The 27,076-nt window shown below is 40.9% G+C and overlaps 1 protein-coding gene across 5 annotated transcripts in view; it reads right to left on the minus strand.

Annotated features, from left to right (window-relative positions):
• Nucleotides 1-27,076, minus strand: part of LOC115040964 (protein kinase C-binding protein NELL1) — a 348,772-nt gene that overhangs the window by 51,796 nt on the left and 269,900 nt on the right. For all 5 annotated transcript variants that reach the window (XM_029498153.1, XM_029498152.1, XM_029498154.1 and 2 more), the window contains 2 exons: nucleotides 20,864-20,989; nucleotides 4,174-4,296 (listed from right to left, as the gene is read on the minus strand). In XM_029498153.1, the coding sequence (XP_029354013.1) occupies nucleotides 4,174-4,296; nucleotides 20,864-20,989 (249 nt within the window). The remainder of the gene's footprint in view (nucleotides 1-4,173; nucleotides 4,297-20,863; nucleotides 20,990-27,076) is intronic.

Here is a 27,076-nt window from a genome sequence, read left to right on the forward strand (position 1 = left end):
ACATGATAGTAATTTAAAAATATGAGCACATAAATCTACAAAGGCACTTCTGGTGAGGTGATAAGGTTCGAGTTGGGGTTCAGTCTAAGGGCTGTGGGGAACGGGTAATCTCTGTTACATTGAGCCTGTCTGAGTGTCAATCTGAGGGACAACCTGTAGACCAGTCCCTAAAGATCTGAACAGCTGAGAAATGTAATTAGGGCCAAAGCATTTGAAAGATTTAAAAGCATGTAAGAGGATTTTAAAATGGACCCTAAATTCGATTGGATTCCAGGGAGCATCCCTGATGCTGCAGCTGCAGCTGGAGTTATCTAGATAAGACATCCAATGTTAAGCTTCTTGTCTGAAGAGATTTCTGTTTCTTGTCAATATTTCATAAGTGATGAAAGGTTAATTGTGCAATTAACTTGATATGGTGAATTACACTGACGTCTAATTCTTTAGAGTTAACAGTAGACAGGGATGTTGCCTCGCACAGCTGTAAACCTGTATCCTATCTGATTGGATTGCCACTGGTTGTAACAAGAAGTCAGATTATATTGAAGTTTATATGAAAATGGCCCTAATTTTCACTTCATGTATTACTCAGTAAATGTTTTCCTGATGGAGCTCAGTCTCTAGTTTCCACGTAATTATTAATTTAGGTGATGATACTAAATGGAGGAAAACAGATCATAAAGCAGTGTATTCATATTAGCATGGCTGCTGTGTGATCAAAAAACTGTACAGGAAAACATGGCCTGTCTGACAATCAGGTACAAGACAAATTGCATTAATCCCTCCCTAGAACTGCCTTCCACCTGCCACTCATCCTGAAGTGTTCCAGAGCAGAGTGGGCTGGGTGCAGCTGGACAGACTTAGCTCTTTAACTTTTTTCCTGTCGTTTCCTGTCTCTGTCCTGAATTGTTGTCTTTGAATTTACCCCTTTTTTCCTTTTGTCCTTGTTTTTTTTAAAGTCACCTTTTCAACTTGTACTCACACAAACACATTCACATGCACCTTCAACCACACATTTCACGCGTTCCCTTGTTTGCCTTTGGAATGACTGACATGCTTTCCTCCTGTCCAGTCCTTCTAATTACCACAGTATTAGCTTTCACGGTCATGAGCAGCAGAGGAGATCCATGACACGTGTTAATGAGAGCGAAATCATGGTGGAACATGTTAGGAGGGTCAAAATTGACCGTATTTCAACTCCACCTCTGTTCAATAAATTGAATGTCAGCCCAGCACATAGTCGGGTCATAGTCTGGGCTCGGATTTTAAACCTTGGAACATTTTAGCCAAAAAATAATGCAGAGTTTGTCTTTGCAGTCTCATTTTTGTGGTGTTGGTGCCTTCAAATTGACTGACATCCCATGGCACAACATATTTTGCTACAAGCACTGTATAGTGAGACAATATTTAAGATGAAAATCTGAGCTTAATTAGGCTTAATGATACTCACATCTACTGGTAAGCAGCCAAGCAAGTACAGAGTCATAAAAATTGCATGAAAAGGCTTGTTGTGAGCTCATGGGATTACTTTACATACAAATTATGCTCTAGACATATGTGACGAGCTGCATAAAAAACATCGACGCCTTGATTTGCTTGGATGTTTTTTTTTAAAGGCCTCCTGATTTATTATATTTTAGAGAGAAAATAGAAGAAATAACCAAATAAACTGTAAACTTTCTTATTAAGTCTAAATAATAATAATAAATAAATTGTCTTAAGTTTCTTTTTTTGTTATTAAACAACAACCCAAAAAAAAAAACCCAAAACAAAAACAAACAAAAAACACTTTAGGCATTTCATCACTTTGGAAAAGGATCCAAAAGTAAGCAGCTATAAAAACCTCCTCCCCTCATCCTCAACAGCAATGTTATCTGTATTATGCTCCCATTAAGGCTCAGTAGTGCATATAAAAGAGATGGGACTCTCTGGTTACTTAGGCTAAGAGCTTGATATGGTGCACCATCTCCACCCTGCCAACCCCCTAATGAGTGTCTTCAAACTCCTGCCATCGACTGCCCTGTCTTATCTGACTTGACTCTGCAGCGGCAGTCCCACTGTGGCAGCTTTCATCGCAGATGTGCAGCTAAAAATAGTTCATGAAGAAAATAGTTGAGTTGACACATCAATGCAGAGTCTAAAACTGGAGGTCGATTGTTTACCTGCACACACATGCACCTCAGAATGTCAGAGAGGGTGAGTAAACACATCCACAGCGCTCCACAAATATTCCCTCACATTTAATACCAATGCTGTGGTCAGAAAAAGACATTAGAAAAACAAATGCCACTGCTCACAGCTCACAGTTTTGACATAACTGGAAAACACCAATAAAAGTTTTCATTTTCATTTTCAGTTTGATGAAGAGGTGTCAAACACAGCAGCAGCTTCGCCACTGAATATCATCGTCTATAATCGTTTTAGTATCATAGTTTAGTATCACTCTTGGAGAGCATTGGCTGCTCTTGATCTTGCAGAGTTCATTAAAGATGGAACTTCAGAATTGGCAGGTCATGGAAAACGTAAACGTAAAAACTTTATGACGAAAACGAACAGAGCTCAGTAAATTTGTCAGTACGAGTCTTTGTCTCTCAGGTTGAACACTTCTGACCTTCCTTGAAAGAGCTGCTCAATCACTTTAAATCCGCACAGCTGTTCTGATTAAAAAGACCATCAATTTTAAAGACACATCTAAACGCATCACACCATGAAACAGTACAAAAACGCTGATCGGACAATATACCATATAATCGATTATAATCAGCTTCAAGCAGATATCATTTTATGATGTAGGTGGGAAAGAGGATGCTTTCTGAAATAAGAATGCCTTTTGGCACTGCATGGATAACATGCTATATCCATAAGTGTTACTGTCACATGGGATTCAAACACTAATCTATGTCACATTTTCATGTTTTGGCGACCCCAATATTCATCCCAACTTCCTAATACTGTGGATGTTGTTGATATATTAATTGTGTCGACAAACGTTTCCCTTTGCTCCTGTCATAGTTAAATTGGGTAGTAGAGCTGACAACCAGTGTGCTTCAATTACTGTGTTCACATGGTCTTTGAGCATAACCGGCATATGATGTTTACATGGAACACAGAGAAACCCAGTTATTCATATCTCTGTATACATGATGAATCCCAGAAACCTGTTTTCTGATCACTGCATCCTATCTGTGCAGGCGTGCGTTACGTCTTATACATCTTTTGTTTATAGTTGCCGTGCAACAGATTGAGCGGGAAGTGTAAAATAAAATCAGAATGAGACCTCTGCGGCTTTTAGTGGACTTAGCCTTGTTAAATATCCTTGCCGCCATTTTGTTTGTTTATCTGGCACCTGCACACTGGGTGCTCAGCCGTCAGAAACCGGGGTACGGCGTATACATGCTCCAGTATCCCGGCTTCTACCGGTGTACTCCAGGTGGGTTTCTTGTAGCCGGGAAAAGAGCATAACCCGGTTTCTGAATTCTGTTTACATGCACAAACACAAAAATGGGATACTAAAGACTATGTAAACACAGTAAATGTTAGAGGAGGAAAGACTCAAGCAAAAAATTTCAGCCAGCTGACCTCCCACAAAGTGTTCAAGCGTAAGCAATTCAAGAATTTATTTTCTTGAGCTGAAACATTTTTTCGTTATGATTTCAAAGTGAAAGATTTATAGCTAATGAATTAATTAAAACCAATCGATCAATCAATTCATTCATTCATCATTTATTGCTTCTGTTTTGCATTTTCTGAAGATTATAGGATACAAACCAACAAGAGCAGTAACTATTAGACTGGAGTGTACCAAGTGCTCTCCACAGGTTACTGCAGCAGGGTGAATTGAATATCTATTCTATTTACTGCATATATATATGTATAGAGCTATGTAGATATATATATATATATATATATATATATCTACATAGCTCTGGTGAGGCACCTGGGCGGTGCGATGGCTCAGGGTGAGCAGTGAGAGGAAAAACAGGGAAACAAGCCCAGAATTAATTTTCATCACGTCTCTGGTAACAGCTGCCCCTGCTGCTGGTTAGGTGATGTGAAGGAGGAGCAATACGTGATGTTTCAGAGCCGAGAATCAGAGGATGTGAGGGGGGGCTGAATCTATATCTGTGTGTGTGTGTGTGTATGTGCCCGGTGGGCTGTTCCAAGGCAGGAACTTACCTCTGCAGATGGTGCCATTGCCCACGTAGCCCGGCTTACAGGTACACAGGTGTCCTCTGATGGTGTTAGTGCAGATGGCATTCTCATCACACAAATTTTGGCCGCTGGCACACTCATCATGCTCTGAGGGAGAGATAGAGACAGACTGTGCAGTCAAAATGGCTGTGTGTAGGTGTGTGTTGCTGTGTGTGCGCCTGCTCTCGTGAAAGAAGGAGAGGTCACTGGAAACATTTTTATTTTGAGCCTAGCAGCCATCGAGTCTCCACTCATGAGAGGACAGTTAACAAGCTAGTTGACAGAGTATATGAGTACAGCAGCTGAACTTTTCTCTTGTAAGCAGCCAACAGCGCATGTTCCCGAAACCCGGCTCATTCAAAATGGATGTGAAGTGGCTTCTGTAACATGATCCTCCGGCTATGACAAAAGCATAGCTGAAGCCCAGCGCCAGGTTGCAGTGGCGTCAGGAGCAACAGCTGATACATGCCAGGTGTGCTGACTGATTGCTCGGTATCCACATCGATTAGCCTAATGAGGCTGGGGGTGACTAGTGAGCCACAGGATCAAGAAATATCTCACATTTGACTTTCACAAAATCGCACTAACAAACTGAGCTCTTTGGTCTTCTACAGACTTGAATCGCTTGTTTTAAAGGCTCTAGCAACAGATGGCTGTGAGCTGAACCAATCACGCAGTCAAAAAGAGCATCACATCAGCCACATTCTCCTCGGAGAGCTCAACCACTGGTATGCAAATGCGCTTTTGACACGTCATTTATCCGTGGTTCTTCATGGGATTTAGAAATTCCACAACCATGAAACCAAAAGACTAACAACAGAAAACAGCAGAAGGTCAGCAGTATGAGAATATGGCTCGTTTTGTTTCACTCATGAACTGCTGACTCACTAAAAACATGAGGAAACACAGTGGTGCATTCCTGCTCAGGGTCAGTGTTTTATAGCTTGCAAGGCACCATGAGCTGCTCTCTTTACTTTTATAGTTTGCTGTTAGCTACAAGCCAGAGGGACTATGGAGTTTAGCGCAGCAGAAAAATTTACAGTTAGGAGACCAAACTGTAAATAGAAATCCATTCTCAATGATTTGACAGCGTCTGTTCACATGTAAGAGGGCCATTTAAGTTTAGCACAACTCTGTTTCCCAGAGTTGTGCTAAACTATAACTTCAGCCTTCAGCTGAAATAATGAAAGCTGTCAATTACGATACCGTCCTTATTAATATGATAAACTGTACATCTGCTTTGCAGGCAGAAGACCTGGCTTTGATTCCCCGACGGGCAACCCAGCCATAAGGCGCCCACAAACCTCTGCCGATCCCAAGGCTGGATAAACGGAGGGTTCTGTTTGGAAGAGTGTCCAGCATAAAAACTGTAGTCAAATCAAAGCATGCAAGTCACAGGAAGCTGACTTGCTGTGGTGACCCCAAATAGGAAAAAGCCGATTGAAAAGGAAAATAAAGTGAAAAACCATCCTAACCTGGGATTTTATGATGTGTCACATTCATTCAATTTAAATAATAATAATAATGATAACTTTATTTGTATAGCACTTTTCATACAAAAAGATTGTAAAGCACAAAGTGCTTTACAATTGAAGATAAAGAAAATAAAGACCCCCCCTTCCGTCTCCCCCTCTGAACGGGGTAATTTGATGATGACACCGAAAACTAAGCCCAAAGGAAATGAACTTGCACATGTATAGTATGAGAACATATTTTAACCAACGTGGGTCTTTTTTTTTTTTGTAATTTATTTTATTTTTGTTTATGTTTATATTCTTTTGTCTTTATCAATATATTAAATCTTCATATTCCTAATGATCTAATGTTTCCCTGTTCTTTGCTGCTATATTTTCATACTTAAATATACATACTCCATTCATAATTTCCCCCCAGGAAATCAATAAAATATTCCGGCTATTTGAACTGCTAATGCAAAACTGATGCACAAATAGGGGTGTTCGACATCTCCATAGTGTCACGCAGTATCCAAAAGCAGACATTTTGAGTCGTTATAATAGGAAAAGCGCAGGTATTACTATCCCTCTGCCCTGCTCTGTTGAGACTTCATCATGTCAGCAGTGAATAAGTGACTGATTTCCTGCCAAGATGCACCACTGAACATCACAGGAAATCATTTCTGCCAGTGGCCATCAAACTCTACAACTCTGCCCTCTGTTCACCATCACTGTGATTATGAATGAGTGCAATAGTCTGCATAACTGCTGCACCTTCATTAACCTGATAGTTATCAGTAAATAATCTCTGTTTGCTGTATTATTAAATGTTCCACTATCTTACTTCCCATATTGCACCTAAGTATTATTATTTTTTTATGTCCATGTTTATATCTGCTTCTTTTCTGCAGCATCTGTCACAAACAGAATTTCTGATTCTGATTTGTGGCAGCTCAGCCAGTTTCTCAGGTTCTCTGTTTCAGCTCTGCATCATACAAACACAATTTTGGATGATTATCAACGATACACACACACACACGCACAAAATAAAAATAAATCTTTGATGACGCAGCAGCAGGGCTTTGCAACAGAGCTGGAATATTGTTTTATATCAGTCCATGAACTGTGTCTCAGTATAAGTCAGGACCTGGCCTCAGGCTGCTTCAGCTCACAAGGTAGAAACTGAAGTAAGCTCATTAATATGCAAGAGCTTTGATGGGAGTCATGACTAATACAGTCGCCTAAATTAGTAAGTATTGCTCATGAAGCCCCAGAGCGGTCAGAAGAAATTATTTAGCTTTTCTCTTCCCAAGGATTTCCTCCCTATGTTGAACTTTTAAAGTGGAGGTGAATGTCAACAACACCGGTGGGATATAAAAAATAGGCTACATTAATGTTAAGTAATAGTGGAAGAGTTACATGATAAATATTCAGTGTGCTAATGGCCACAAGCTGAAGGAGGGCAGAGCGACACAATTGAAACAGTGAAAACCACAACTGCTTACTAATGCTGTTTAATGTCTGCTGGCCAATTTGAAAATAGAGAGACAAAAGATGTTGTACACATACATATATGAAAAAAACGACCAAGTTGAAATAGCAATAAATCCCTCTTAAAAATATTTAAGGGCCCTATTTTTGTGGAGGAGCATCTTCAAGTAAACTAGAGTGATTTTTTTTTCTTCCCCCAAGCAAACAGCCACTGGCTATTAGGGGGACTGTTTTTAATGCACTTACACTGACTTGACAAATCTGCAGCAGTGGCTGTCGTTCTAATAAGTTGCTGAGGAATAATATTGGCGTCCCTTCATAGGTTCTTCCAGTCAGACTATCCGCAGTATGATAACACAACCCTGTGATGAATGATTGTGTCACTGCAAAGTTATTACATTGATGGTCACGGGTGCGTTGATTTTCCTGGAGATAACAAGAGCTTCATCTGAGCAAGAAGCCCGGGTCTGGTCTAATTGGTGAGGATCATAGATTGATCATAGATGTGGTATAACACACGCACTGTGTAATGGAAAGATCAGAGGGATCACAGTGGTTACGCTCCCATTTCACACCGTTACTGGGACAAATGTTTGTCACTAATGAGGACGTGGTAAATTTAGATTTTGGACATTCATGAATCATAACACATAACAGTAATTTACATATCAACGTATCACTTCATAACTTGTGATTTTTGTTAGTCTCATACTGTGTCCCTACCAGACACAACACTAACAACCCCATAACATAATCGTCCTAGACTGTTGTTTTTATCATAATGTGTTTTGGATCAGACGAGCAATTAAACGCCACATTTTTATTCAAATGTAACAATACTGATGGTGCAGCCTAAATCGTTCCGACCCTTTGTGACATTCATTGTAATCTGTATTGAAGTGTGGTGGAAACAACTAATAATTTATCACATTTCATAGAGTTTATTATAATACGGTTGAACATGTTTCATAAAAGATAATCATTATGTTAAAAATGGACATGAGTGGGATTATAATTAGTGTAACAAAACCACATTCTTTTCATTCACAGCTCACACAGGCTGTTACTAATGCCCATTATTAAAAGCAGCAGGGGATTTCTGATCTGTCTGCTGGGAATCCTGATTCACTCAAAATACTGCCAGACCACTCAAGGATTTGTTGCTTCTATGAAGTATGAAGCATGCTGTTATCAGCTCCTCCACAGACAGACACGATTGGAGATCGTCATAATCAGTTCGACATAAGTAGGAAAGAAAGAGTGATAGCGTTACCCTTTACGAAGTTCAAACCAGCCACATCATGAAAGACATGACAAGGTTTCATGATGCACCTCGGTCCTGGGAGCCAATATGAAGGGTCGGATTTGATTGTGAAGAAAGATGTGACATTGCTTCTCTAAACAGGTCTGTGAGAAGCGCCTGATGCTGAAATTGGAGAACTGCTCTTTTACTGCGCGAAGGATGTTGAGACCACAAAATAGTGTCGGTCTTCATCATACTTCATCTTTAATGACCTCCATTGTCCAGCCAGGTTTGAACAAAGTCACCACAGAAATGATTCCACAGAGACCTCAGATTCCTTCTGTTACTGCCGTAATTACTTTATCAGAGCTGAAACAGAACATGCTGTGTAAGCTAAGCCATTTCTTTTCTCCCTGAAATCTGAGTTAAGATCTAGATGTCTCCTTTGGAAAATGGAAATTATCTCTGCACAAAAGTGTGACAGTCTCGGATAAATTATTTGTTGGCTAAGTTACCAAGACATTTTGATATTTACCGCCTAATTCATGTAGATTGTGTAATGTCAGCTGTGATGTGCTTTTTATTAATTAAATGTGCTTTGTGTGCATCCTCTCAATAATGTGAGTGTTTTGCTGTGTGGCCCAGTGAGCTGGCAGAGAAGCATCTGTCCAGAGCCTTCAGAGCATCTTTTCACACCACTATCTCTGTTTCAGGAGTTGCTGCTGCAACAGCAGTGTTTTCACACACTTTTCATACTCACGCCATTTGATCCCAATTTTAACATTCCTGTTTTGTCTCTATACTTTTCTTCAATTTCTCTTTTTTTTCCAAACTGAACCTAACCTAAGAGAGAACATGCGTTTTTAGGTCTCCATAAGTAGAACCAACGCCTCTTGATTCACTTTTACTTTGTATAATAAATAGCTGAAGTATGTCCTTGTCTCTGAAGCGGATACCATTGTCTCATTCAATAATGCCAAGCAGAACACTTCACAAATGTGAAATTTAATGGCCAGTGACAAGCATCATTAAAAAAGGAACAGAGCACAGAAGGATTTCAAAATTTTTTTCCCTCCATTTTTTTTTTCCCCCCAATGCAAAGTCGTCATGCTCACTTTCCACATCTGTGTCACTGCTCACCTTGATGTGACACGAGCTCAACAGAGATCTGTCTGGTGTCACAGGGGAGAAATATTGACGGCCTGTCATAGCAGTTAACCTGGAGGACATGGATTTCCATAAAATTAGTTGGAGAAAATTTCTGATATTCCCACCCCAACCCATCTGGAGTTCAAGAGGCAGTTTTCTTTTAACCCCAAGGTCACTGGCTTCCCTTTTACCAAGCTGCTCCTCAGCTCTGCTGCATGTGTGCTCAGAAAAAAGATTTATATTTTACTGCATAATGGCGCTTGTCATGTCCAAGAAGTCATGTTAAGTTATGCCAAGTTTTGTCTTGTGTTTATATTATCCTGTTTTATTTTGACATCTAACTCTCCGCTTGTTTCAGGTAACTTGGCTCTTCCCCACTGGTCTGATTGTTTCCACCTGTTTCCCACTAACTTGTGTGTGTATATGTAGTCTGTGTTTCCCTTTGTCTTGTGCCAGCCCATGCCCACTTTCATGCTCCATTTCTTGTCAAACTAGGTTTTGTATTTCTTTTATATAGTCATAGTGGTTTTGCCTCAAAAGAGTGATTTTTCTTTTATACTTTGTCATTAAAAGCATGTTTATTTGAACTTTGGCTCTGGGGTTGCACATTTGGGTTCAAGTCCTAGTTCGGTTGTGACAGAGCTTCAAGGGATACTCGGATAAGGAAGTCCAGAATTAGGAATCTGTGTGATTTTTTTTATTTCTCCTTCTACAACGCATATTAACTTTGGTTGTATTTGTATTTTCTTCTTTGCATCATCTATGTGACTGAAATGAGGCACTCGAGTGTGTTTTCACAAGTTATGTCTATTTAAACATTTCATGATCTGCTACCAAAATTTATATGCATTTCTAAAGGGGCTTAGCCAAACATACAGAGGGTCTGGTTTTCACATTTGAGACCCTGGATTCATATCCTGTGCCCTACTGTAGGAGCATTTCCTGGTGGACTGAGGGTCTGTTCGACCTGAACAGTCAACTCGACCAGGGATGATGTAACACAGAGGGACATGTGGAGGGACCTTTTGCATCATCTCTCTTGTGACTGATGGCTCCACCGCTGAAATGCTGCAACTCACACTGTGTGCCCACACCATTGATGCTAACAGCACTGTGTCCGCCATTCTGTCTCTCTACACAAAGTTTATATTTAATAGTCAACATCAATTATGCAGAGCCGAGCTTGGTAAGATGAGGACTTGTAAACAGATGGAAGACAAAGAGGGATAGAGAGCATACTGACCCTTCACCTGTTTTGTTAACTCTTTACATAATATAATTGCAGTCTACATATGCGATGAAGTATACAGACATAAGCTCATGTTTGTCTTGTAATAACATGCAGTGATCAAACTGGTTTAAAAATATTCATAATAATCACATTTGATGGTAGAATGCTTGTAATGTGCAATCTAGATGATTTTTCGCCCACGTGGCTTTCCTACTAATTGCCATAACTTGGAGGTATGAGGCGAATCATAATGGAAAATGAGTGAGAATATGTGAGAATATTGTACTGAAGAAAAAAAGACAAACACACTGTCTATGAAAGTACACTCCGTCAACATACTTGCAAATTGTATAACTTGTCTAATTTAGCACTGCCTCCTTAGTATACAGTGTTCATAGAAAATTTAACCGTGTCTCTTCAAAACATGTATGCTGTTGAAAATGAGTTGGGTAAAAACATTAATTTGTTGGCAACAGAGTTTCATTTGAGCCTTTTTCTGATCTCCACCAAGCATTAAAATTTTGCCCAACTAAGTATAACTAAAGGTACACTGAATGAGTTGTTTTGTAGCAATAGTTTTGGCAGGCATGTACATAAACAACAATCTGATGCTATGACTGTGCCATTTAAAGGAAACGAGGTAAAACCAGCTTCCATATCTTAATTTCACTTTCTTCCAGTTTCTTTTTTTTTTTTTAAATGGTAAATTACTCAAGTGAACGGTGAACTTTGATACTGAAGAGCACCAAAATATTCTTCTCATTCACCCTGGAATCAAAACATATGTTTAATGGTACCTTATTTATAGGAATTAGAGCTCTAATATGTAAACCAGCAGTGATAGTATAGATTTTAGTCAAGGTTTGCACACTCACACACTGGGGATAATCTTGGGATTTTTGATGCATAATTGGCTATTGCCAAAGCTTGTCAAGTCGCCCCTTGAATCATCATCAAGGGTTCATAGATCAATTATGACATTACAGCATGTGCGTATGGAAATTAAACTTGTGCATTACCCATCAAGAGGGAGCAGAAGCAAGTAAACACGTAAATTACACTTATTTATCATCTCTGTGCACATGCAGTCGGCTTGAGAAGTCCGCGACAAATATATCCTTTCTTCAACAGCTCTGTTTTGCAGGCTGTTTGCATTGTGAGAGAGAAAGCAGTGATGATCGAGCAGCGAGTGAGTGTGATACTTAGCAGTCCAGTTCTGAAAGGATTCTCCATTAACAAAGGGCCAAGTCACTTTCAGTTAATAGTAAATACCGCATCTTAAGGATTACCGTTGACTTTTTAGACATTGTGCCTCCATGTTGCACATTTGACATGCTTACTATTAGTGCCTGAGGAAATATCTAATTCCCCTTAAGCCAGGAAGGTGAACTGTGAGAATGTCCAGACTTTCAGGATAGGGCAGCATAAAATCCTGAGACACAGGAAACGCGGACTACTCTTACTGTCATGAGATGGCATTTTTCAGTCTTATTATTTCGATTTTTATTCTTTGTGGTGGGTGATGTAAACAGGTGACTTGCACTCTGAGACGGTGGTTTGTTGGAACAGAGTTAGATTTGTTTTATTTTCCTTTGGCTACTTGACTCTGCTTTCTCATCTGTAAAAATCCCCACATTTTACTGTACATCAACTCCTTTGTGCAATATCATGGCATTAGAGGAGCAATGTCCAAAACTGAGGCAGAGTGCACATTGTCACATGTTACTAATATCATGAAGCACTAAAGACCTGGCACTTTTGGATAAGTGCCTCTCATCGTGCTACCAATATGTTCGTTTACAGCCTAAATTACAGCTTCGTCCTCAGTGGCATTAGCATCTGGGTAGTTTAACAGCATCCTGTTCATATCCTCTAACTGCAGCAGCACAGAATCAGTGAGATAATGCAATTCATTTACTACCCAGTGAAATATACAGCCCAAGGCCATGAAGATGCTCAGGCCGCAGTTCACATTAATGAAAGCATGTTACATTAATGTGCTCTGTCAGTAAACATCCATCCCATAGCCACATTATTATTCCACATTTTCTCATGTGTATTCAGCTGGGGCGGCAGAAAGGCAATGCATCAGAGACGAAGACAAAGCTTAGCAAATAAAAAGTGATGCGCAACAATGGGAGCGGCGTCGTGCCAGATGGTTGTTCCGTCAGGCAACGAGCAGGAAGAGACGATCCTTGAATCAAACCTTGACTAGGAAGCTGAATATAAACATCGGCATCTCAGAGTTAAATACTGTGGGATGAGCGCGAGGACTAAGGAAAAATTGTCTTACTCCTCCCTAAACTGTGTTTGATGGGCTTATTAAATTGAGCCTGCCTGACAGCGTGACCTCCATTTTGAGGAGTTAATATATACAGGGAGGGTTGCCAAGGTTCTGGGCTCGTCACACCTGAGCTCCACATTCATTATATACATAATTGGTATTGGATTTGATTAAATTTTCATTAAACATATAATGTGTTTTGGGATGGGGGGTGGGTCGGGGTAACGGGGACCATTCCCAATGCTTGAATTTTGGAGAATATATGTGGCAGCAGATGCATTAAATTAAAGGCAGCTTTTTTGGTCAGCCACAAAGCAGAGCCAGAGCATATTGTCTTTGCACAGCACATTGATGAGAAAGTAGCAAAGCCAAGTATTGATCAGCAGAGTGCAGATGAGGACAGAGGAAAAAATCAAAGGCAGCAGCACATGAACAAAGGAAAGCAAACAATTACTCACTCATCATCTACCACTTATCCATTTCAGGGTCATGGGGGTTGTTGGAGCCAATCCCTGCTCACATTGAGGTGAGGGCGGGGTACACCCTGGACAGGTCATCAGTCCATCAGACGGCCAACACACAGAGACCAACAACCACTCACACTCTCATTCAGATCTACGGGCAATTAAGAGTCACCAAAACATGCATGTCTTTGGACGGTGAGAGAAAAACCAGAGTAACTGGATGAAATTCACGCAGGGACGAGGAGAACATGCAAACTCCATGCAGAAAGGCCCCAGGCCGGGAACCAAGCCCACAAACTTCCTGTTGTGGGGCAACAGAGATTACCACTATGCTGCTGTACTGCCTGGCAAACAATTAAATCGAGTCAATTCAATCAATACAGGTCAAATTCCCCCCATGTGTTTACATCTGCTAAATGAACAATGGAGGAGTCACAGGAGGACACATTAATCACTCTTTGGTTGACGAGATTTTTTTTACACCAATAATTACTACTCAACCATCCATGCATGTTTGAAGTTGTGTTGAAATATATAAAAATTACACCTGTGCCTGCTCCCTAATTCAAGTGTTGATTCAAATCTTATTTTGGACCAGATTTTGCTTCCAAATCAGTTGTGGTGTCACAGTTCTGACTAGCGGGTGTCTGCTGGATGGTGCTAACCAAAAATCTTACAATTTGGACTTTGGGCCTCAAAAGAGAGGCTTTGCTTGTTTCAACAGATAAATTCAAAAACGGCCTTTGCGTGTCAAACCTATGCATAGGTTTTCTTTATATATAAATATATATATGACTCCTTTATTTGTCTCCCTCATTGGAGGGACTGCATATTCCATCTGGCTTGGGAAAGATTTACTTTACGTTTTACTTTATTTATCTATTTATTCAAAAATGTGAAGAAATTGGCTGGACAGATGTTTTGAGGCCTTTTTTTTATATATACATTTACTTTAAAAATCTTCAATAAATATTTTAATTGTTTGAGTGGGAAGAATAAAGAGGGAAAGAGTCAAGAGAATGATGGTAAATCAGCAAGACATCACTGAACAAGATCTGAACAAAACAACGGCGCTTCACCTGCTTTCAGTTCCACCTCTGAATGTTCAAGCATTATCACTTGGATGAAAACTGCTATTACACCTCTTGTACTGTTATGTGGTCAAGGATGAATGAACCCAGAGGAATTTAAAAGCGTCAGCCTGGGAGACACAGGGCTCTCAAAGGAACAAATATGTTTTAAGTCTCAATGTCTCCCATTCAGACTGAATGCAAAGTATTCACTTTAAAACTGTTGTACTACACTTTATCTCCAGGCTCTCTAAAACCCACAGATCATAAGATAAGTACACAGTGGGAGTTCCACAAATTACCAGTGGCAGACAGCTATTATCCACTAACACATGAAGTCAGCGATCATAATGACCTTCCATGGGGGGAATCGCTCGGGTTTTGCTTGCACTGCACCATAAAAACTGAGGGTAAACACTGATATACACTTTTGCAAACTGGACTGAGAACCCTGATAACAGTGTGTGGTCACTCTGTTAGAAAAAAAAATTTGTTCCTCATTGCTCTTTATAAGAAACCTTGTGATGGAAGGCAAAGTTTAACTATTTGTATGTGTTGGAGTATTCGGGGGCATGTTTTTTTTTTTTTTTTATTTGCATGGGGCTGAAGCAATTTGCACCTTCCATTCCAACTATCAAGCATAAAAACTGAGACATGGAAGTGGTAATTATTGCAGAGAAATTGGAGCTTTGATTTACGTATTTTACTGAGAAAAACTCAAGAATTGTTTGACTGCAACTCACATGTTTCTGTCCAGTAGTGTAGAACATAGAGGAGTATAAAGTGGTAATTAGAGCTGCACACGGGAAGAGAATCACTATGATTATTTATTTTTTATTTTGATCCTTCGGGCCATAATGATCACGGAGTGCAGCACTAGTTTCAGCATTGAAAAACCAGACACAATGCAGGAAGAGTGGGAGTAGCAGCGGGTTTATCTGGGTCCAGCAGCTAATTTGAGCCCTCGGCACCCAGTAGGTGGTTACTGTGGCCTTAAAAAAGGAATAAAACCATAGTCTGTCTGACATTGCTTGATTGACATCCCTGACACTGGGTAAAAGAACATGAGGAATGACATATACACAATCAATTTGCCATCAAATGTTGTTTAAATGTTACTCAACATCACAGAATGACTGTCGACCTGAACTAGCAGTGAACTATGAGCTGGTTTGGCTGTACTAACATACATGTAAGAACACACCCCCTGCCGAGCAGCTTTCCTGCTTCCATGAAGGTGAAATCAAGTGGAACTACAATTATCACAGCCTTTCAATGTTTAGAAGACACACGAGTCACGTGTGGGTACTGTAGGTAACATGTTATTCCTCTGACGAGAGGCGCTGCTCACATTGCAATGTCGAGATTGAATTTCTCGAGTACGCGGTGCCTGTGGTGATGTAAGGCAAGTTTGTGGGTGGATGAAGCTACCAAGAGCTGCCTGATCTCCATTGAGACACCCACAGCACAGGCACACGCACTGACCTGAAGTGAACCAGTAGGATGAAATGCATTACTGCCACTGCTTACTGAAATAAAACACATTTCGCTGGCTGTCTTTGTGCTTTTGTGAGGATCAAAAATAATGCCCAAATACATCACAAGGTCATAGAGAATTAAAATTAAGGGCCGACATGGAGGGAGTTTTAAAGCATGACAGGATAATTTTCTTTTCCGGGCAGTCTTAATTACCTTTACTTGCACAGAATTGATATTCATCAGGAAGCTCAATATCTGACCACACTTCATCGCTCACAGCACATTTACTGCACGTTATTCTCCACATGGACAGTGTGCATTGCTTTTTTTGCTTTGTTGTCCTATTGTTAGTGTTGCTCTTCTAGTTCATTGACTCTAGTTTCACTACTCCTCTCTATGTAATTTAAAAAAGTTAAGTACCTGAATAGTTGTTTTGCTAGCTATTTGTTCAATGCTCCAAGGTCTTGCAATTTTCTTTTCTTTGGTTTACTTGCAGTGTGGTTTCCATCATGTCTGTGTGTGCCTCGCTGAATGCATTGACAATATACTTAACAAAAGCCTTTCCAGATCCACAGCCACAACACAGAAGAACAATACAGGTTTGAGGGCAACATACCAATTACAGGGGCTAATGGGCCATCGTGTTAGTGTGTTGAAATTTGAGCAGTCACCTCTCCTGCACTGTGAATGCTAACTCTATAACTCTGTTTTACATTCATGCAGGAGTATCTGAAACCTGGAGGAAGAAGCCGACAGAGAAGATGGAAAAGAATGGATGATGGAAATAAATGATGGAAAAGGTGAGAGAAAAGAGGATTTATCTTTCCCAGCAGATGTGGATTGGCTCCTTGGGCCTCAGAACGCAGCCAGGACAGTTTACAAGCTGTGAAATAGATTGATTGTCCAAGGATCCCTGTCCCTGTGTTGCTGCCAACTCTGAGCGAATTAAAGAACACTTTTCTGGAGGAACACTGAGAAGCAACCAAGCGCATCCTATTCACTCCCGATAAAACATACTGTTCTAAACCCCTTTAGAAAAATATACAGCATGTTTTGTCAGCTACACCAGAACACGTGTCACTGAATTGTATATTGAGGAATAGCCGGAGATCCACAGAGATAAAGTTGTTCAGAAACATTGCATTGGGTTGTGAAGAGAAGGTAAATATGTTGGTGAAATTCCAACCATACTTGTCTCCAGCACTGAACCCAGAGAAGGTCTGAGATGTGGTAGAAACAGGATCCTTTTGATCAGAATATTGGTGCTAGACAAGCCATTAAAAAAAAAAAAAAAAAAAACTGAATGGGTGCAATCACCGGTTCTTGTTCCGACTTGCGCATCGATACCCCCAAGTCTTTAAAAACTCAAGCGCACGGGTTTTCACCAATCAGTTCGCATTCACTTTTCTGCAAACTTTCATTTTGGATAACAAAAGACACCGAGTCACAGCTGCAGATCCATATGGTCATCAGCTGATGTGGTCGCTCACATTTACGAGTGCATTTATGCATTTGAATGCACACTACATTGGGCCAGCGAAAAATTCACAGTGAATCATTGAATCATCCGTTCAGCTGAAGTAAAGTACCACCAGTCCTCAGCCTCTCTGAACTGTAGATATTATCCACATTGCACAAAAACACCTTAATCACCTTAAAAAAAGTGACAAAATTTTTCTGAATCTGAATATTATACTAAGTTTAGAGTTTTCAACTGAAATGCTGAACTACTATATTGTACTGTTGCCAATTTACCTGATTTTTGCCGCAAGTAACTGAACTTACATGTGTTCAGGAGTATCCTATTAAAGTTCCATCACCATCTTTTAGCTTATTAGTCGTCTAACATTTCCCAATTAAAACTTAATAATAAAGCCAAGGCCACAGGGAATGCCCTTGGTTTTGTTCTGATGGTGGAGGCAATATGGAGGTGGCCACCACAACGACAATGCATGATTGATTAAATGTTCCCCACAGGATGATTTTAATTGAAATCCATCCATTAGCCGCCCAGAAATTTCAGTTAAGACAAAGTGGCGAGAGTAGCACTCTTGGCCTAAAGGGACAGTTTGTGTTATTTGACATGGGATTATGTGAGGAAGTGTTGCATAGCTGGCTTTTTACCTGCTGATCAATAACAGAATATAAACTGAGTATGAATATAAATATCACTTAGAATACAGCCCTTTAGGCTCTTGTTGAAACAAAGTGAGGTGTTTTCTGACACTGTTGGCCACACAATGTTAATGGACCACCCTTAAATTTGTCACTTACTGCTCCATCATTAACTTTGTGTCAGGGACTAGTGTTCCTTGTAATACTGGATCAGACATCAAGTGCATAAAAACTCTAAAATGCAAGGCTTCAGTTTGATCATAGGATCAGTTACCATTAAATTACCTCACTGGGCAACAGAAAGTGACTTAAAAGACATTTGATCAAACGAAAATCTCTGAGGTTTCCAATTTACATAAACTAGTAGAACAAAACTGAAATTAATATGGCGAGGAAGAGAGGGAAGGGAAGAAAACCACCGTACAGAAGAAGAGGAAGCTCAAATGCCTTCTGAGCTCATCACAGCCTCCAACCACAGACTTGCTCTCAAACTTGGCCAAAATGAGGTAAAAACACATCAGACATTCAACAGGTTAATCCTGATACAGATGATATAAACCATCACCTGCTGTGCAGCCCTTCTTGTCTCACAGTTGTGTGTGTGTGTCAGGGGTGGACAGCAACAAAGTAAATTTACTTGAGTACTGTACTCAAATACTCAAAAGTACGGTTTTTGAGTATTATTTTGGGGGGACACTTTTACTTTCAACCCTGACCCCTAACCCTCCTTCTACATTATACATCGTGGCTGTATTATTCCTGGAACACGCACGCCTCCTGCATTATTCCTGGAACACTGACGGCACTGACGGCATGAGAGGGGGGGCTGGGGGGAGCTTAAGCCCCACCCCTCAAAAAGTCTTAGCCCCCCCAAGCAAAAATAAAAATACAGTAAACAGCATCAACAGTCAACTGTGGCGTTGCTATGCCGTTGCTGGGAGAGCTGTCAAAGCTGCAACATACATATCAAACTAATTAAATCACACATTAAGAAAAAGTTTCTTACGAGGCAATCTGAACTGATTTGATTGGCTGGCTGACCTGACCTCGTCTGCAACAACTGGCAGTGAACAGATCAACTGGCACTGAGTGCACGGATTATGCTAATTCAACTGAAACAAGGTAAAGTGGTAAAATGGATTGTGTGAAATGAGGGTTTTGTGTCTTAGTGGAGAGTTGTGCGAGCAGAAAGCTGCAACCAGAATGCTCTGACAGCTCATCCGCAAGCGTGCAGAGTGACTGTCTTCTGTCCTCCTCATCAGCGGTGGAGTACTCCTTCTCAATTTGCGGTCAATATCTTTGTGCGGAAATAATACCAACAACTTAAATTAATGAACCCCCCCCCGGACCTTCCCACTCTCTGACCCTGACTGCAGCTGGAGCCCTCTCCTCTCTGTCTACCAAACTCAGCTGTTTCTGTCAAAGATAAGGTTTTGTGTCGGGCTATAATACAAGCTAGGCTAATGGATGTTAGCATTAGAGCTGGCCAGTTGGCCAGCGCTGTTTCTTATGGCGACACATTAGAGCCAAAAAGAACTTGCGCGATAAAACAGGGATTCGGGCAGATTATATTATTTCACACACGTAGATATTAACTGCGAGTGCTTAAATTATCTCTGCATGCACGTGCACAGAGGAAAAAGTGCTGCAAGCAAGGAGAAAAGTGTGCCCAGCACGCCAAACAACCAGTCAAAATTCACCCCGCTCGTGCGAGGTGGATTTCTGCTCGTGTGGAACGGATTTCTATAGAAACTTTTGGCACAATGGGGGAGGGAACAAGGGGTCGGTACTGGCTCTGCTGTGATTGGTTGTTTCACAAGAGCGAAATTTGATTGACACCCCCTCACTCAGACACAGAAGTCTGAAAAAAACAGTGGCTCATGGAAATTTTCATCGAAGTATGCTTGCTATGGTTAATTAATAACATTATAGACTATACAAAAACTAACGTTGATGTTATCTACACTAACACATTTCTCAGAAACATATGAATTTTTACACATGCCACTGTTTTCGTTCATCACAAGTGTCTGAATTCAGTCAAATTTGCCCAGACGCTGTTGTCTTCTTCGTTTCAGCAGACTTCAGACTTCAGCAGAGAGAAGGGGTGTCAATCAGAGCTCGCCTTTCAGAAACGACTGATCACAGCAGAGCCAGTACCGACCCTTGTTGCCTCCCCCATTGTGCCAAAAATTTCTGTACTGTGATCCATACTGTGTGCTGTGTTGTGATGTTGAAGGAAGAAAAGAGCTGAATAAAGCCGGTCCATGTGTTCAACTACTCCGCTTCTCCTCTTCTGTGTGCGCGAAATCAGCCCGGAATGCTAGTCACCATGGTTACCAGCGTCAAAGAGCCAAGCCAAGGTTAAACGAGATTTAGCTAGCTAAAGTTTGGAGCTGCGACTCTAACTCACTAATTCTCACCTCCATTTTTGCCATCATCCTGAATCTATGACAAGAAGTACAATCATAAAAGGAGGCAGAGGAGGAAGTAGACATGGAGCACAGTGGACAGTCTATTAATCAAGGCAGCAACACAACGTAACACATAACACAACCAGCAGAGACCGGACCCCCCACAGACTCCCTGTTGTTTATATTTGGCAAGGAGTATCTGTACTTTTACTCAAGTAGTGAAGTTGTGTATTCTGTCCACCTCTGGTTGTCATACGTGTTTGTAGGCATGCAGGCTTTACCTGTGCAGGAGTATTCATCCACTCTGATGAAGCCTGGAAGGCAGTCGCAGCGATGGCTTCCAGGCAAGTTGACACACATCGTGTTGGACTGGCAGTAATGCATCTGGGTCGCGCACTCATCAATATCTGTGGACAAACAGAGCAGATACGGTGAATTAATAATGGCCCATTACTTCTCCAGCGACATGCACAAAAACTCCTTGGGGGACTGATGAAGCAGGCGAGTGAAGGTGGCGTAGTGGTTTGTGCTGTCGCCCCACAAAAAGAAGGTCTTGGATTCGATTCCTGGACGTGGTGCCTTTCTGTGTGGGTTTTCTCCCACCGTCCAAAGACATCACGTTTAGATTAACTGGTGACTCTAAACTGTCTGTAGGTTTGAGTGTGAGTGTGAGTGGTTGTTGGTCTCTGTCTGTCTCTGTGTGTTGGCCCTGTGATGGACTGGTGACCTGTGCAGAGTGACCCCGCCCTCACCCAGAGTGAGCTGGGATGGGCTCCAGCAACCCCCTGTGACCCGGAAACGGAAAAGCGGTAGAAGATGGATGGATGGATGGTTCCTAATACTGGAGTTGAGAAAACCTTATTATTGTTGTTCATTTGGAGAAAGAAAGAAAAGACAACAAAGAAAGAAAGTGAGAAAAAAAAACAAAACAAAGGAGAAAAAGTAAAGGGCAGAGAAAGCTAAATCTGACTGCATGCAGGCGTACAAACTGCAGAGGACAAAGGAAAAGGGAGAGCAGTGTTTTCCCCGACATCCATAAAGTTCCACTAATATCATGATATATTACGGCCACTCTCCATCCACAGAATCCCGCTCTTCCTAATGTAGCTTGAAAGACATGGCATGAGCATTAAAATACGGCGCTCAGCAACGCATTACCTGAGCAGGATGACTGCTGATGAAATGGAACTGGAAATACACAAGGGAGGTGTTATGCATAAGGATCTACATACGTGCGTGTGTGTGTGTGTGCGCACACATGTACACGGTGCAGAGTGTGTTTCTGTGGAAGCGAGCTGCAGAGTGCTGGTTTCCTGAGGCAAGCAGGCCTTTCCACCACTTAAGGGACTCTATAAGCAACACTTTAGGGAAAGAAAGAGCGAGTAGTATTTCCATACCCTCTTCTTGGATAAATACATACCAGCTTTGAGGTTTTCAGCTCACACTTTTCCCGAACAACAGAATAAATTTGTATGAAGTATGTAATTGACTTACATGCAACACCCAGAGGTTTTTTCTTGGTAAATTTCATCCTTGGAGAGAGTACAATGGGAGTACTGAATTGCACAATCAAAGAGACGGATTGTGTCTTCAGGCGTACACATCTTTGCCGGCCCTCAGCTTAAAAAGCATTGATCAGCCACTTCAAAAACATGAAACTTACTCAAGTGCTTTGAGGCTGAGAAAGAGTACCTCAATCCAATGACCATCTTGTCCTGAAGCACTACTCCACCCTGAAAACTGCTCATTTTAGTATGTTTTATTGGCATATGGCAGGGAAGTATCATTCTAGCCTGATAATGGAGGGCCTGTGATGTCGCCAGCATGCAGCCTCAATAATTCAAAGAGCTTGCTGCTTTTGTCAGCTTCCATTTACAGTGAGAAAAACATCTGCTGTCAAATCTGGACACATGATGAGGAACTCTGCTGTTCTGGGGTCCTATATCCCCTGTGTTTGTAACTGTGTGTGTACCAGTGTATGTTTGGCCTCTGCAGCCACAGAGTTGTAGCAGGAGTGCTGACAGAACTGGAACTGTCATTTCACACAGGGGGAATTCATTTTTCTGGATTTCGTGTGTGTGTCTCTCTCTCTCTGTCTCTTTCGCTCCCCCTGCCTTTCCTACCTCTACAGAGCTCATCCTCTCCCTCCACCCTTCTGAACTCACTTTCTTCATCTCTCAGCTGCTTTATTCATGCTGTGATGTAGGTCAGGGCTGCTGCTGCTGCTGGTGATGGTGGTGGGGAGCAGCTAAAAATAAGGCAGGAAATAAGTGTGTATGTGTGTGTGTTTGCTCCAGCTCATCCCTTTCTGTGTATTTCGGTTGGGTAAGAGAAGCTGTCTGTTTGGGTGCTGTGAGACGGAAACAAAGTTGTCATATGTTTTTATTTAATAGTGCAGTCTGAGACACCTTCAATCAAACTGGATTGTGCTTCCAAGATCTCTGCCGCCACAGCTTGACCAGTCATTTTTCAGCAGTAGTTCAGTAATGTAGGAGTAGTAACAGTTTATTTGTCCCCGTAGGGATATTGGGTTGCAGCAGATCCCACGTGGCATTCCAAAATAAATAAATAACAATAACCAAACATTCAACAGACATAGAGCAAAGTAGTCACATCTTCATGTACAAATACAGGAGGGGGTGGAATAATTGAAGTTTCTACAGACCAGCTGAACAAGCTTAGGTCAAGAACTGCATTAGCTGTTAAGGACTTTAATAGCCTGCATCACAAAAGAGAATTTTGATTTGTTTTTTGTAAACAGAGGGGGACAGTATAACCCAGAGGCCAGCCAGTCAAACATAGGCAAGAAGGTGCCTTTGGTCACCAGTAATGTTACGTTGCCTTATTCAGCACCCTCTGTGTGTAGATGTTTTCCGAACTTGACAAAGTACTGCCCAACAGTTTGCTGCATTGTGATATGATTTGTCTGACTCTCTTTTTTTGTGCCTCTGTGGCATTTCCAAACCAGCAGATCATAGCAAAGGGGAGGATACTTTCGATAAAGGAACAAAAACATATTTGGAGCACACTGCTGTGGACATGAAAGGTCAACAGCTGAAACAGTTGGAAGGTGGAACATTCTCTGTTCAGACTCGGTGTAAATTCGATCAGTCCATATGTCCCACTTGAGCTTATTGTTAAACGCAGCACTGTGATATTTATACTCAGTAACCTGTTTATCGAAGTGACAGAGTTGGGGGATACCCCTTTTCTAAAGCCAATACATATTTCCCTTGTTTTTGATGGGTTTAAGAGGAGGTTTGACTTTTCACACCTGTTGATGAAATATTCTAGCAAAGGACCGTGCTCCTCTTCCACATTATATAGAAGACTGAGCAGTATCATATCATATCATATGCATACTTCATGAAAAACCTATTTGAAAGAGTGCTAGAGCAAGTGATTGTGTATAAGATAAATAAAAAAGGAGATAAAACAGGGAGTCATTTAACAGAAAGTGATGGTCCTGCCCTGACCTGCTGGATTCTTCCACTGACAAAGTCACCTATCCAGGCAATAAGACCAGCTTCAAGAGAAAATTCAGAAGACAAAACATTTGCTAAGATACAACACTTAATAGTATTAAGAGCAGATGAAAAATCCACAAATAAAATCTGAGCCTTAGGTTTTTCAAGAGAGTGGTAATGGTGTCCTCCACCCCTGTGGATTCTTGGAAAGTGAATTGCAAGGTGTTTTAAATAAGATGTATTTATTAACAAGATGCTCAAAACATATCCTTACTAGCAAAGTCAGTTATAGGACAAAAGTCATTAGGCTGACTAGGATGTGGAGTCTTTGGCAAAGGCACAAAATCCGCACTTTTACAAATAGTAGGAACAGTTTTGTGAACGATGGAGGAATTCTTTCAAACATTACCACGGATCTTGTCTGGCCCAGGGCTTTTTCTCGCATTACAGCCTCTCAAGAGCTGAAGCGCTGAAGGTCAATTTCAATGCTTGGAGGACAAGAAAGTGAGGAAGGTGACACAGCGGAGCCCCCAACAACAGGGGTATCACTCTGATGGCAGGAGAAGGCATTTAGCTGGTTTGCCATCTCAATTCCCTCACTCCCACTGAGGGCGAGGGAGTGTTTTCCTCTGCCCTTGTGAGATATACTTGCCATCTTTTTAACTCCCTGTCAGGATTCTCTGGAATTTCTGAAAGTCAGAGAGGCCTCTAACTTATGTTTGTATTTGTGTTTGTCCAGAGACAACTGTCTTTCAATTTCTCTCTGTAGCTCCCTTCTTGCATGCTCATGCTCATTTCCATGAGCTTTCCTTTTTCGGATTATTAGCTTACCAAGGCTTATCATTCGAGTCGACTTTAAAGGACTTAGTGGGTAACGCAGGATCCACACAGAAATTGACAGATTCAGATACTACCATTATATTATCATTGATGTCAGAGCTGTCAAAGACTTACAATAAAGTACAATCAAAAAAGCCCTGCAATGCCATAATACTTTCATTGTCCCTCATTTTAACAGTCTTTACTTGAGGCTTGTCCTTCTCAGGCAGCCTCTGGTAAGCAGGATGGAGATAAACTACATTGTGGTCAGATGCTCCAAGTGGGGAAAGTGAGGTTGCCATGTAAATGTTCTTCAGAGTTCCCAAACAGTCCCATGACTCTTCTTCTTTCCTGGTGTGGCAATCAACATATTGATAATAAGCGCACAGGGGCTTCCTAACAGGACAGTCACTGAAATCTCCCAGGATGAACTTCAAGTGCCTCAAGTCTTTGTGATGTGTTAAAAATAGTTTCAGTAGTTTTATTAAAGTTAGCCTTCAGGTGAATATAAACCAGGGTAAAAAAGATCTGAGGAAACGCTCTTGGTAAATAGTAGGGTCAGAGTGAGACAGAGGGCAGCTCTATCGACAGCCCGACACCGCTCGTCCCTTATGAGGAGACAGACTCCGCCCCCTAAAGATTTCTCTGTGATGATTGGGTCTCGGTCGGTTTAGGTGTAAAACTGCCAGATGAGGCTGCCGCCTGAATGAGAAGAAGAGCCAAACTATTAATGAAATGAGATAAACACAAAATATTCGCCATGTTCTTTTCTCTCTTCAAAATGATGAAACAGAAATCTAACTCTAAAATCAATCAGTTTTCTCTCTAGGGTTTTCACACTGTCTGCCACTCAGGTCATTACAAAAGAAAACTCATGAGCAGAGTTCTGTGAAATGTGGTCGGTCGGATCGATTGGTGTTAGGAAATGGAACAATTGATTAATTGTGGTGGTGAGTAAGATCTCAGATATTCACCGTTAAACCAAAGTCATTGCTTGGTTAAACTGAAAAATAGGAAAAGTTGGTACCCAAACTTTATTTCCAGCCTTTAAAGATGATGGTTGTTGACATCCAGAAACTGAACATAATGATTTGCCTGCTTTAATGGTATATTGAAGTTTGCTGCAATATTCTTTTACATGCAGGGCAATACAACTCACCTGTGTCCACTAGTAACATTTTATTTCTTAAATAAAAAATATTTCTATTTATATTGATAGATTCAAGAATTTTCAGTGAGAGAGAAGGAGAGTGGCAATGGTGTGCTCCACCCCTCTGGATTGTTGGAATGTGAATTGCAACAAAACAATGAATTCATCTATATTTCAGTCCATTTCTAATCAAAATAATGAGAAAAAATTCCTTACAGATGTCTCTTTAACACTTTCACATGCCGACTAACTGCAAACGCTAAAACTTACAAAACTCCCCTTGACCCCTCAATGCAAACACTAATGTAAGAGCACAAATTACTAATTCATGTTCATGTGGTAAAATACTGAATTCTGGTTCATCGGTTATTATTTGGAAATGAATATGACTGCTTCCTTCAAAGCAACATCATCAAGTCTTTCCTTCAAAGACTGAAAGCCATATATACAGAAATCAGCATTCCCGACCCCACCCGTTCCCTTGCTCTCTCTCTCTCCCCATTTCCACGTTTCCAAAACTTAATCTCACTCAGCGATTACACACCATGATAATTGTGGCTCACTCACTATATTGCTTTCAGCATGCAGGCATGCACACAAAGGTGCTGGCTGTGTTGGAAGAGAATTAGAGATTTTGATTTATTTTCTCTAATGCACTTTGTGTAAACAGCTTTTTCTTCATCATTGGACTTCACTGACACAACAAACAAGCATAACAGAGTCAGCTAAATTGTTATGTCTATTTGCAATTTTAAACCACTGCACAGTTTGTAATGTAATCAAAACCTATATAATTTTCACATTAAACAGTACTGGGACAGCTTGAGCTAACTTAATCATGGAGGAGTAGACTGCAATATAATACACTAATATCATACAATAATGTTGTGCATTACTGAGTTACAGTAATATGTGTGCAAGGATTACAGTTCAGCTACTCAACAAGGATCATGCCGTAGCAGGATATTGTTTTAAAATAAAGGGAATAATAATAATACTGATAATAATATATAATATTAATGACACTAGGCAGCACAGCGGCATAGGGGTTAGCACTG

Source organism: Echeneis naucrates, chromosome 3 (assembly GCF_900963305.1).
Source record: "Echeneis naucrates chromosome 3, fEcheNa1.1, whole genome shotgun sequence".
In the NCBI taxonomy this organism is placed as follows: Eukaryota; Metazoa; Chordata; class Actinopteri; order Carangiformes; family Echeneidae; genus Echeneis; species Echeneis naucrates.